The sequence below is a fragment of the Crinia signifera genome, chromosome 5 (genome assembly GCF_055691185.1).
Source record: "Crinia signifera chromosome 5, ASM5569118v1, whole genome shotgun sequence".
In the NCBI taxonomy this organism is placed as follows: domain Eukaryota; kingdom Metazoa; phylum Chordata; class Amphibia; order Anura; family Myobatrachidae; genus Crinia; species Crinia signifera.
The window spans coordinates 297,008,265-297,022,067 of NC_139221.1; the positions used below are offsets into that span (position 1 = coordinate 297,008,265).

At 43.8% G+C, this 13,803-nt stretch overlaps 1 protein-coding gene across 3 annotated transcripts in view; it reads right to left on the bottom strand.

Annotated features, from left to right (window-relative positions):
• Positions 1-13,803, bottom strand: part of LOC146081227 (macrophage mannose receptor 1-like) — a 610,592-nt gene that overhangs the window by 169,588 nt on the left and 427,201 nt on the right. For all 3 annotated transcript variants that reach the window (XM_083189333.1, XM_083189332.1, XM_083189334.1), the window contains exons 20-21: positions 7,347-7,489; positions 51-165 (exon numbers count right to left, since the gene is read on the bottom strand). In XM_083189333.1, coding sequence (XP_083045459.1) covers positions 51-165; positions 7,347-7,489 — 258 coding nt within the window. The remainder of the gene's footprint in view (positions 1-50; positions 166-7,346; positions 7,490-13,803) is intronic.

The following is a 13,803-nucleotide window of genomic DNA, read 5'->3' on the forward strand; positions in this document are numbered from 1 at the left end:
AACTAATTTAGGTGCTAATAACCAGAATAACATAATATTAAATGACTTACCTTGTACCAAACTGTCGTGTATGCTGACCAAATTTCCATTTAACGATTGACAGGCATATCTTGCTTCCGACCATCGAAGCAATTCATCTTGTTCCTTTCCAAATATTCTATAACACTTAATATAGATAATATATTATTAAATCACCGTTCTCCATCCTATTATATATGTATGGTCACTGGCTGTTTATACATTATGGGAACAATTCTGGTTCTCTCCGTCACTGCACAGGCACAAACCCCGACTGCGATCAATTGCAGCGACTTACAATGTCCCTGGGCCGTTTGCACTCCCTTGTCTTTCCAATAACATGACTATAAGGCATTAAATCTTCGTTTGAGTAGTCAAAACTCTGTAACCACTGAGGAACACATTTCTAATACATTTCTGGGTCTGTGATTTATAATCTGTACTGCAACTCTGTATGAACATCATTGGGATGTGTATGAACATCATTGGGATGAGCAGTGCAAAAGAAAAAAAAGGACATTGTTCCTCACAGGAAAATAACATTTTTATCACAGGGAAAAAAAAGAAATGCACTTGCCCCTCTAGGAAAAAAAAAACTAATCGTTCCTCACTAGGAAAAAAGTAATAAAATAGAACGCATTGCCCAGCATAAGAAAATAAACACATATTGGCCCCCACAGGAAAACACACACACACCGTAAAAACCCATCGCCCACACACTGATCTCTAGTCTCACCTCACTGATTCTCTGCAGCACTATCCTCCCTTTATCTCTCCAATGCTTCTATACAGCAACAATTCCCTTGTCTCAGCATCGAAATCCTTCCTGCACATCTTCAGCACTATCCTCCCTGTTGTAGGGTACACACCAGGACGACCACCGTCGTCCACGACCGATAGACGACCATGGAACGATTTCCCTTGGACTTCCCGGGAGCTCCCAGGCAGTCCCCAGTAAACAATTAGCAAAAATTGTGTTTTTTTGCGGAACGATCTAGATCCGATCCCGATGCGCCCGCGATGGTCGTTAAGATGGTCGGATTGCTGGTTTTTGTTTTTTTGCAAGAACACATGCGACCGTCATCAGATTGGCCTTTGAAATTTGAATAGGCTGGATCAAACGCACCGACGGACGGACGACGGAGGCGGCAAAAAACACTCACGATCTGCATATGATTGACAGTCGGTCGGCCTGGGATTGCCGGATCCTACCTGCAGCACGTAGGACCAAAGATGCGACCAAACGAGTGGCGTGTACGCGCATCGGATCGGAATCGGATCAAATAAATGACAAAAACACACAAAAGTACATACAATCTGCATACAACCGGTCGGAATTGGATCTAAATTGACAGAATCGTGCCCTAGTCGTCCTGGTGTGTACCCAGCATGTGTCCTCTCCGTCTCTCCAGCTACATTTCCCCAGTCTATTGCGTGCTATCTTCCCTGCATTTTTTTTGTGCCATTTCCCCCAGATATCTAACTCTGTCCTCCTTGCATCTCTCCATGAATGTAAAAGGAGTTGGCAATGGCGCTCGAATTATAGTCGGAGTGTATAGTTAGTGACTATGAATGGACCGAGTCCAGAGATGAGTAAAGGGAGCTGCTGAGTTTCGGGTATGTCCAAATTACCCTGTGTGAATAACAGTATTTAAGAGTAGAATACACGGCGCTCACCTAAGTGGTGTGTTGTGCGTCTTTACACAGAATAAAGAGATGAAGCAAGTATTTAAGTAAAATCTGAATTTATTCTATGCATGCTAGGTGCACTATGTACATGTGAAGTCCTCTTTAACTCACAGGAATAGGCCAGCGAGGTATCACTCTGCATTGCCTTACTAATGGGCTTAAGGGTGCTATTGGACATAGGTCCCAGGTTAGGGACCTATGGTTCAAAGGGGTCCCTAAAAGACACCCTTAAGCACATTAGCATCTGCCTAGCATAGTTAGGGCTGCTTATCGTAGTTAGCGTAGTGACTCTGCGGCAGGCCGGCTCTGTCCCCGGCGTCCATGGCTCTGTCCCCAGTGTCCATGGCAAGCCTAGTGAGCGCCTCTCACACAGCGCCGATAACCATCAGATCCGCTGCGCTGGCGGATCATGCGTGTGCTGGTGGAGAGGCGCTCCAGTTGTCTGACACGCAGGTGCGTCTCAGACGATCCTGCATCTCAGACTATGCTGCGTATCAGTAATTATTGCGGCAGGGAGACGGGGTTAAGGGATTCGGTAGCACGTGTGTCTCCTGCATAAAGGAGTTATGCGGGCGCAAGTGCGTCCTATGCACAATAAAGGAGGCATTTGCCAATGCTGCATGTTACATACTGAGAAACCGAAGCGTGGCGAGCGTAGGCAGTACGCGTCCTCCCGACTTGTTCATGTAAAGTAATCCATCATAAAAGTCAAGATTGTGGCGCGCGGTGCCTCTATGATGTTTGTTGCACCATTTACAGGATCCCCAAAGTCGTTCTGTATTTTGAGTTTGAACACCAGTCGCCGGATCTACGAAGTTAAACCGGTTGTTCACCCGAGCATGGTGGTACCCTGCCTGCTCCGGCTGCTTGGTGAACATCCCCGGTTCAATGTACTGGTTGATGGCGGCCATCAGAGTACTGGCATCACGTCTTTGTACAGGTGTCACAAATCACTCACCAATGTCTCTGGAAATGACTCCGAATAGCCACTGTTGAGGCAGCAACCGTCCCACATGGCTTTTCCTCTGCACAAAGATGCTCTCATCAACTTCCACAATTTTCCCGGACCGTCAATGTGGCGTTGGGGCTGTGACATTAGGTCCACGGTGCAGGCCTCCTGCATCAGATTATTATAGATCACCGTTGTTTTATTCGACAACTTAAGTTGTCGCTCAAAGAAAGCTATACTTGTGAGCTCCTCTGCCAATGAATAAATAAACCGTATCAGTGTAAGAAAAGGTAAACGGCAATCCGGGAACCAATGTGCTGCACGGAGGCTCACCTTTTTAACTACATGATTTAATATGGCAGCGCCACATGCACTCCTTCATATTTAGGTGCATTGGGTGTCCAATTATACAAGTTTGGGTCAGTGGCAGCAAATTATGCTGCTGGAAAAAAAACACTGACTCTTCCTCTGTCTGTGGCAAATTGAACATTGTGACAGGTTCGGCAGCCATTACGCAGTCACTTCACCTTATCTAACAGGGACACAGACTCTGACAGATACGCTACGCTGGAACACTACGCTACTTCTGACTGACTACGCTATCTACGCTGGGCAGGCGAACACTATGCTGATTCTGACAGCGCCGCTACGCTAACTATGTATTGGGCGCCGTAATACACAAGTACCCATTAATTTGCTAGGCTGGATCTCACAATTCCTGTCTACCTGTTTGCTAGCCGCTTCACATTTGCAGTGATCAAGTCTGAATCGGGCACATTGTCTCTCACTCATTGACATTCTCTTTCTCACTGACACTCTCTCTCTCCGTCTCTTTGACATGGTCTCCCTCGCTCTGACACTGTCCCTCTCTTTCCCTGCACAGTCTTGCTCTCTTTCTCCGACACACTCTCCTTTGCTGAAATACTCTCTCTTACCAATGTGCATGCATCAGATGTCTAAAGCAATTCTTATGCGAAATAATCAGGATTGTGTGTGTGAAGTATCCATTGAAATGCACTGTAGCGAAAGAACTAATTTACTGTTCATTAATGTACTGGACAGTTTGCTAGATAGACACATTTTTTTCCAAAAATACTTTTGCATAGACGTGCAGCTCACTATGCTATTTGTAGTAGGCTGTGAGGATAAGTAAGTGAGTGCTGTACTTTGAATATGTGGGAGAATGGGGCAAGCAAAATGTGAAATACTCATACGTCTCATTCTCTGCAAACGGCATGCTAAGACGAGATGGATCCATACATTAGGTTCCACTTGTGCAAGGACGCTGCAGTAGGTGTCACTATCCTAGGCATGGCGACTCCCCAGTTACTGTATGCCAATCTGTGAATCCCTTCCACATGACATAGTTATTGGATACCCAAGAATGTGTCTATTTCAACACGATCTTCCGCTTGCCACCAACCACCTCATCCCTGGCAGCTCTGGTTCTGCCGACACACAAAATTATGAATATTAAGATAGTGCTCTTTTGAATAGCCTGGTGCTGGTGTTTGAAATACATGGGAACACTATACATCCCCCCCCGCCTGTACAGTGGCGTAACTACATTTTGGGCGCCCCCCCCGCCGTTAAAGGGAGGGCGCCCAGCCACTCACCCGCCCCTCCGCCCGCCGCACCAACCCCTGCAGTCTAGATGTTCAGATCCGATATATCTGTGGGTACCTGGGGGAGCGGCAGGCGAGGACCGCAGGCGGCGCAGATGGAGACCGGGGGCGCGGCGGGAGAATAGGAAGAAATCCTATTCAAAAGACCGGGCGGCCGCTGATTGGCTGAGCTCTCAGCCAATCAGCGGCCGCCCGGTCTTTTGAATAAGATTTCTTTATATTCTCCCGCCGCGCCCCCGGTCTCCATCTGCGCCGCCTGCCGCTCCCCCAGGTAGCCGTCAATGCAGGTGGGGGGGACGCTGCGAGGCGGCTGGGGGTACGGACGCTGCGGGGGACGGACGTTGCGGGGGACACAGAGGCGGCAATTGCTTACATCTGAGCCGGGCAGGGGGAGCCGGGAGCTGTCACTGTCAGTACGGAAGAAAAAAAAAAAAGCCCATACAATGAATCGGCAGCCTGTGATTGGCTGAGCGCTCTCTCAGCCAGTCAGCAATTGGCTGAGAGAGCGCTCAGCAGCCAATCACAGGCTGCCCATTCATTGTATGGGCTTTTTTTTCTTCAGTACAGACAGCTCCCCGCTCCCCCTGCCCGGCTCAGCTGTAAGTAATTGCTGCCTCTGTGTCCCCCGCAGCTTCCGTCCCCTGCAGCGTCCGTCCCCCCAGCCGCCTCAATGCCCCCCTGCTCCCTTCACATTGCAGCTAACGTAACTATAGCACTGCAGCCCCCGGCGCCCGCACATGCATAGCGCCCCCCACGGTCGCGGGGGCTGCGGTGCTATAGTTACGCCCCTGCCCCTGTATTCATACAACTAGGGCTGGTTTAAAGAGCCCAAGTGTATACTGTACATACAGTACAAGGTTTGATAACAAGTTGTCTAGTTGCAGTACATAAAAAGCCGGTGTCGCTCCTCAACAAAGGTACAAATATGGAAAAGAAAAGACTGTGCTACTATTATAAATATTGCAATAATAAGTGATAATGATATTAATTAAAAAATATGTTTAAAACTTGAAATTAAAATATTTAAAAAAATATATATAAAGACACAATAACACATGGGTACAGACAATGGGGGACATTTAGGTTATTTTTGTAAAAAAATAGGTGTATTCGTATACAGAAACCGACCTATATTTTACAAATTCGTATTGTATTCATGGCGCATTCATTATTGTATTCTTAGTAAATTTCCCCCAATGTATTGATAAGGCTACATTTTTATGAAAATGGCATAGTGACTTCAGTTCATACGGTACCATATTTAAAATGTAGATGTCCAGCCGGATTATTGTAGTTAGCAGTGGCCGTTATTAGTTTGCCTCACCAGATAGAATGCTGTGGTAGTGCTTGGGTTTTCCAAATGTGGAGTCCCTCAGTGGTGGCTTGATGGCGGGTGCTTATCACAATTAAAAAAAGGGGTGTTTTTTTTTACAGTGAAACGCAGTGGTCAGTCATTTTCTTGCTACAATATCACATTACATCTGTGTGACTGGACCAGCCTCTTAAACTTCCATCTGCTGTATTTGGGACTTATTTACTGCCCGGTGGATTTTCCTTCATTAAATTGGCTATAACAGCAGGAGATGAGCACCCTCCATCAAGGCACCACTGAAGGACTCCACAAGCACTACCACAGCATTCTACCTGTTGAGGCAAACTAGGAATGGCCACTGCTAACTTCATTAATCCAGCTGGACATCTTCATTTTTATCACAGTACCATATGGACTTAAGTCACTATGCCACTTTCATAAAAATTCAGCCTTATCAATACATTGTCTGTACCCATGTGTTATTGTGTGTGTGTGTGTGTATATATATATAGAAAAGTGGGGGTTTGACTCTAAATTGCGCTAAATGTTATATGCAGCACCACCAAAATTCCTCCTGTTATTGAGGAACAACAGGCAAATACAACAGAAAGGGTGATTGGGGTGCGCAACCTAATATATAAAATGTACCTCCCAGTTAGATTAAAATCAGAAATACATTCTGGAGATCACTTCCATGTGTTCAATGTTGGGTGTATTCGCAACGATTATGCACAGTACGTTTTAAGATGAATAATCGTTTTATTGCACAAAATACCAACGCGTTTCGTCACTACGACTTCATCAGGGGTAAAACCGATATGAACAGTGATCCTAATGGGTATCCATGGATACTTGTTAGGATCACTGTTCATATCGGTTTTACCCCTGATGAAGTCGTAGTGACGAAAAACGTCGGATATTTTGTGCAATAAAAAGATTATTCATCTTAAAACGGACTGTGCATAATCATTGCTAATACACCCAACATTGGACACATGGAAGTGATCTCCAGAATGTATTTCTGATTTTAATCTAACTGGGAGGTACATTTTATGTATTAGGTTGTGCACCCCAATCACCCTTTCTGTTGTATATGTATATATTTTTTTTAATTTCAAGCATTAAACATATATTTTCATTTGCACCAATTACTGCAATATTTATAATAGTAGAACAGTATTTCCTTTACCATCAAAGAGACCAGGGCTGGTTATACTCAGGAGGGGGGACCCCATGCCATTTTACATACATTTTTAGCACTTTACTTTTACTTATGCATAGAAGTATTGCACTGATCTGACTGATCCGTGGGGTGCTTCAGCAAACACAAATGAAAATTTTGCACTATTTCCCTTTTTAGATTTTATGGTCAATTCATGGCTGAATTCGCTCATACGAACGGTAGTTAATTTGCCGATCCTTTGTGAAACCTATGTAGATCTTAGTAAATTTCAGACTCAGCCACACAGAGATTTACAAGTTTCATACAGTATATCGAATTAAGTAGCACAGTCTCCTCCTTGTGCATCATATTTGTATTACATTTAATACATTTTCATCTAAAAAGTTGCTCGATTCTAGAAGATTCTCTTTCGATCTGACGTGCCAAGGGAGGTATTTGGTATCACTATAGCAGAGATGGACATGTACAATTAAACTCCTTAGTAAATACAACCCCAAATAACTACTGTAGATCCTTTTAGCTACATCACACAGAAAAAAAGTAATAGTGCAGTTGCTATGAAAAAAATACCTGTTTTCCAAATGAGAGCCAGTCTGATGGGCACCCGCCTTCTGGTGCAGGTGCAGTTGGTGCAAATGTTACATTAATGGAACTGGTTTTCCTTTCACAGATAAATGCTTTTGGATCACCGCAGTGAACATCCTTCCAATGTCCTTTAATTGAAAATGGGAAATATCTTCTTAGTAAAGATGAATTACACAATCTATTAAAGTCAAATAAAAATTGCATTGTACTAGAAATAGTTAAAGCTGAACAAATATTTTGGATCACATTTAATAGGATGCACATTTTTTATCGCAAATTAAATAGCATTTTTTTGCCGGAATACGAGTATTTAATAAGATGTGAATTCGTAGAAAAAAAAGTTTGTTAAAGTGTGCTTTTTCAGACATGTGTGATTTTGTGGATAAAAAGGTTTAAAATATAATGGCCTGGTGTCTCCCTCCTGATCACAACCAGCCCCAGGCTCGAAGAACCGGTCCTGGTTTCATAAAATCACGGGGCAAAAAAAAAAAGGGTTCCCCTGGATTTTATGAAACCAGCACCAGGCTCAAGGGCCGGTCCTGGTTCCCAAAATACGGCGGACAAAAGGAGTGGGGGTCCACCATATTTCAATAACCAGTACCGGCCCAACCAGCCAACAGGGTAATGTCACAGCCAGGGGGAGACTATTTATACAAGTCCCCCCGGCCAAAGCATTCACCCCTGACCAGTCAGCATGGGCAGGTGTCCTGGGGAAGTGGGGACCCCCCCTCCAGAACTTATCTGCCCATGCTGAAGCCTGGGGCTGTCCCTGATGCACCTGGGCAGTGGGCATTGAGCTGATAAATTGTGTAAAATTAGATAAAGCTATCGTGTGTTGCTGTGGAACTATGAGTCCCAGCAAGCCTTCCCCGCATGCAGGGACTTGCATAATAGGCAGTGGAGACAAAGTGATAGACTTTAACTATTGAGCTTTGAACCCATGACTAACATATATAAGACTTCCACTAAACATCTCTATGCCAAAGATTAAAATGAACAAAACCTCAATCTGGCCTAGTTAACCAACTAGATGGAAAACACTACCTAAAGAAAAGGGTATCAGGGCTGCCCTATCAGTATAACAACCCATGAGATGGGTATATGATTAAGAGATATCATTTAGATAAAGGGCAATATTTAGTTATTTATTTTTTTGAATACTACTAAAAAAAAGAGATCTACTACAATAATGTCCAATAGAAACCGCAAATATCATTCAGAGAACCAATCAACATTCTTTGGCCCGAAAAGAGGTAAACAAATAAATCAACAACCTCGCTCACCAGGGACCGTGCTAAACCAGGCACTTTCGCCTTCGAGATCTAAGACTTCCCAGTTAGCAGATATAGATCCATATGAGACATTGGTCCAGAGGCTAACTACCACATTTAAAGTAGAACTGGGAGCGGCCACTCAGGAACTGAAAAGATAAATTTCCTCATTGTGTACACTCATAGATACACTAGAACACAAAACAGATGTAATTGGGAAAATTTACTAAGAATGCGAATATGATATTTCTTATTCGTTTTCTTAATACGAATTAATACGAATGCATATGGCTGTTTCAGCCATATAAGAATTTGTGTTCCGGAGGCTAATTTACAATGCAGTCAGATACGACTACTTTGTAAACCCCCGATGGCGTATTCATTCGTATTAGCGGCCGTATATACCGCCACTAATACAAATTCGTATAGGCAGTCTGGACGGATCAGTCAGATCCGTGCAGGCTGCAGCGTGTAAATAAAAATTGAAAAATAAATAATTTAAAAAAAATGGCGTGGGGTCCCCCTCAGGGCCATAAACAGCACCAGGCTGAAAGAACTGGGGCTGGTATAAAAAATTCAGGAAACCAACCAAATAGGGGCTTCGCTGAATTTTTAAAACCAGCCCCAGGCTCTAGGGCCGGGGTTGATTCCCAAAATACGGGGACAAAATGACTAGGGGTCCCCGTATTTTAAGAAACAGCCCCAGGCCCAACCAGCCAGCAGGGTAATGTCACAGCCGGGAGACACTTATTATATAAGGTCCCGCGTTCAAAACAGTAACCCTACTGACCAGTCAGCCTGGCAAGGGGTCCTGGGGGAGTAGGGACCCCCCTAATAAAGCCCCCCCCCCATACAGGACTTACCTGGCCAGGCTGAAGCCTGGTGCTGTCCCCGGTACCCTTGGGCTGATGAAGTGTAAAAAAATAGCTTAAACCATTGGGTTTTGTTGTGGAACTATGAGTCCCAGCAAGCCTGGAACGCATACTGCGACTTGGAGAACCACAAGTCCCAGTATGCGGCCCATTAAGAGGCTTGCATGCTGGGACTTGACTGATTTCCCTCTCTCTTGTTGTCAGTTTTTATAATTGATAAAGCTAAAATAGATTACCTCTTAATAATACTGTTTATTTAGTATCGTAAGCTTAACGTATAACAGGTCATAGAATATTGCCTGGATAATATTACAAAGCGGAGAGCTTAATCCCTGTCCGCTCTGTCTATGGATCCAGGCCATATCTCTAAAATAAGAATATATATATATGTAATAAAAGACGTCAGCCTCTACCCCATCACAACTCCCCCCCCCCCCCCTGCAATTATAGGTGGACATCTAGTTTAGATGACGCCTAATAAAATTTCGGATAGCCGTGACCTCGAGTTAACGGCCAACTTTCGATTGAATTCTTAACCTGTCCTGTTTCATGTGTCCCTCGACACTTCTTAATCCTTTTCTTTCCCCTGGGTGAAACATTGCTGTACTTTACAATTAATCTTGTACCTGATATGCGTTACACCTTATAGGAATATACTAGTACTACAAAATAATGACGTTAAATGTAAATTGCTTAAACTCTCCACGTAAGTACACCATGGCGATACAATTTTTTTTAAAACAGAAGATAAAAATTTTATTATTACAAGAAACACACTTCAAAACCTAGCTTCAAGCAAACCTGCACTAATATACCGCTGGTGTTGCCAGCTTCAACCAAGTCTGCACTCCTGTACTGCTGGCAATCCTGCTTCCTGCATTGCTGGTATTCCCAGCTCCAAGCAATCCTGCACTCGAGCGTTGCTAGTGTCCCTAGCTTCATATAATATCATCTTCTGCATTGCTGGTGTCCCCAGCTCCAAGCAAGCCTGCCTTTCTGCATAGCTGGTGTCCCCAGCTCCAAACAAGCTTGCCTTCCTGCATCGCTGATACCAAGAGAGAGGGGGGGTTTTGAGTCTGCACACTACTCATTGATTTCCGATATTTTGGAAATGTGGGTCCACCTTATCCACTTTGGTTGGTGGGGGTGCTATCTTTTAAACAACCAGCATCACTGATACCCAAAGCTTCAAACAACTCTGACTTTATTCCTTCAGCCATAGACTCTTATTGCAAACCTCTTTTGCATGAATAAATCTTATATTAAACCCGCTAGCTTCTGTCCTCGTGCATCCAGCTAACTTGGAATCTGCTCTCGTCTGGATTTACAAACAACCTCAGCCCTTACAATAGGTTAAATTGGACCCCTGTTGGTATTTTATTAATAGATGTCTATCCAAAATTTTGAAATCAGGGGTGTGCTACCACAGACAAAAATAATTAAGGTATTGGAGCAGGACAGAAAACTGTTTGTCTAGGTGTGGTGCACCAGAAAGAAGAAGAACTATAACATTTAAAATACTTGTCTTAAAACTGCAAAACATATACAGAGCACATAACATATAATACAATGAAAGTGAATTAAGTGCGTTTAAAAAATTGTAAAATGTAGCATGTATGGTGCACTATCAGGTTTTCGATGAGGCTATTGAGCTCGTTCGAGGTTTTGGTAAAAGAGCCCTCATGGTGAAACTTAATATTGAATTAGCTTTCCGACTACTCCCAATACACCCAAATTATTTTGGGTTTATGGGTTTCCAGCTAGATGGGTCCTATTACATTGACAAATATCTGCCCACGGGGTGTTCTATATCTTGTGCCTATATTAAAAATTCAATTCACTGGTGCATCCAGCCGAGCACTGGCCATATCAGGGTAGCTCATTACTTAGATGACTTTCTCTTTATAGGTCCCGGAGATAGCAGTCTTTGCATAGACTTGCTTATGTCAGCAACCAAGCTGCTTCCGAGTTTAAGCTTGAAAGAGACAACAATATAATAATCATGAGAGAAGCCATTTTGTCTCTTCTTTTAGGAGTTATATTAGATGCTGACACTCTGTATTCTTAGTCCTGAACCAATAAAGTTATAGACCCCCACCCCCACTTTATGATCAAGATAACATGAAGAAAGTCTCAGAGCATAGGAATGTCTTGGTACCAATATACACCAAAAGAGGAGGGGGGCGGGAGGGGGAGCAGGACTCGGTACTTGTGTATTATCTGGGTGCCCAATTTTTGAATTGCATGCTACTACTTAAGGCATGCAATGCGATTTTTCATTGTAAAGATCGATTTTTAATTGTATAGTCAACCATGGGTGATTTCATACCCCCACTATCCAACTACACATGGAGTTGATATTATATAGTGAGCCCAAAGCACACCGAGCCCGAAGCGTGGCGAGCACAGCGAGCCCTGTGAGGGTACGCAAATTACTTTACATGTATTCTGCGTCCGCTCGCCACGCTTCGGGCTCGGTGGCTCGCTGCGCTCGCCACACTATATAAAATCAACTCCATGCGTAGTTGGATAGTGGGGGTATGAATTCACCTATGGGTGACTATACAATTAAAAATCGGGTCTTTACAATGAAAAACGCATCGCATGAATTGTATGCCACTATATTGCATGCGATGCAATGCGATGCATTTCAACACAATGAAAAAATCGGGCGCCCAGATATTACACAAGTACCCAGGACTCTGAAACAAAGAATCAGTCTCTCTCATGTAATGCTTATCTAAATATGACATATGGAAACAGTATATGCATGTATATATCCCTGGACAAAATAAACGAGAGACCACACGTGTGTTGGAATCGCAACCTGTGTGTGCGTCTCTCAATCCATTGATATTAGTCTTACAGATCTATGAAGGACATTGATTAAGAGTTTATCTTCCACAGGCTTGCCCATTGCATCGATAAAATGGCAGGCCTGATGCATTGCCTCTTTTACCTGTGGGTTGTCGTGGCATCTGTGAGGACAATGTACTTAAGCTGTTGAGTTTGTTCAATTATTGCTTAAGTAAGAGCATGGTTAGTATTTGTCAGGTTAAGTCCCTCTTAGGCTTATTCAATTTTGCAAGTTGTGTCATTTTTTTGCCGCAAGTTAGAGAGGGCCACTGCAGGGGTTGCCAGGTCGCATAACACCATTCTCCTGTCTTGCCAGATCAAGTATGACCTCAGAACTTGGGCGTTGTTTTTGGTGCAGTTTAATCAGGAAATGTTATGGCCTTTTCCCCTGTTTTATGACTCCTTGCTGCAGCTCTTAACAGATGCAGCAGGGTCCATGGGTTTTGGTGCCTTTTTACCAAGGTGAATGGTGTTTTGCACCCTGGCATCAGTCCTGGCTGTCCCGTGTTTCACAGCGAACTTCTTTGATGGAATTGTTTCCAATTATTGTGCCTGCACAATTGTGGTATTTTAGGTTGGCAAACCAGACAACCATTTTCTGGTGCGATATTCTGGGGGTAATTCAAACCATGACAGTCAATGCTCCCCCCCCCCCAGGCTTTACTTTACAGCTGCTGCAGTTCCTGGTCCTGCAATTTTTGCATTTTCACATTAAATTCTCGGCTCGGCATGCGCCCAGTGTTGACAAGGGTATTACAGAAGGATTATCCTATTTAATTTCTGAAAGTTTCATGAGTTAGCCCATGGAGTATATGCCCTGTACCTAACTTGTCCCCCTTCTGTCTGGCAGATTTTAGATCAAGCCTAAGGGATTTAGCTTTGAGATCATTGGCACCGCTGACCTCGCAAGCCTATTCTACTTTGTGCGATTGGGATTATTACCATGCTACTTGCGTAGGTTCTGGTAAGTCAGTTGAGGCTTTGCTTTATGGATTTTTTGGGGGCCATTACTCTCAGGGTAGATCTAGAGTGCGAATGGGAAAGGCGCCTGTATGTATATTCTTCCACTCTAGATGACTGGGCAGGGTAGATCCCATTAAGTCCTTCATCCTAGATAATCATTGAAAGGGTAGGCTAAGGAAAGGCCCACTGCAGCTGATTCATGCAGGGCCATTGATCAGCAGTTGTTATGAAAGTTTCTGATTAGCCTGGATGCGGTAGCTGGAAATGAGGCTTTGCAAGGCAATTTCCTTTGTGTATTCTGGCACCTTTCATATGAGCGAAATGCTGTTTGATGACATGGTCTTCAAGGAAGGGTTGATTTTGTGTAAAATTGCCCATACCAAGACATATCAGTTTGGTCAGGGCCGATGGATGTTGATAAAAGCGCACCCTGCTGCAGAGTTTTGCCCTTTTTTGACCTTCAGACCTGTGGAGGGTTCA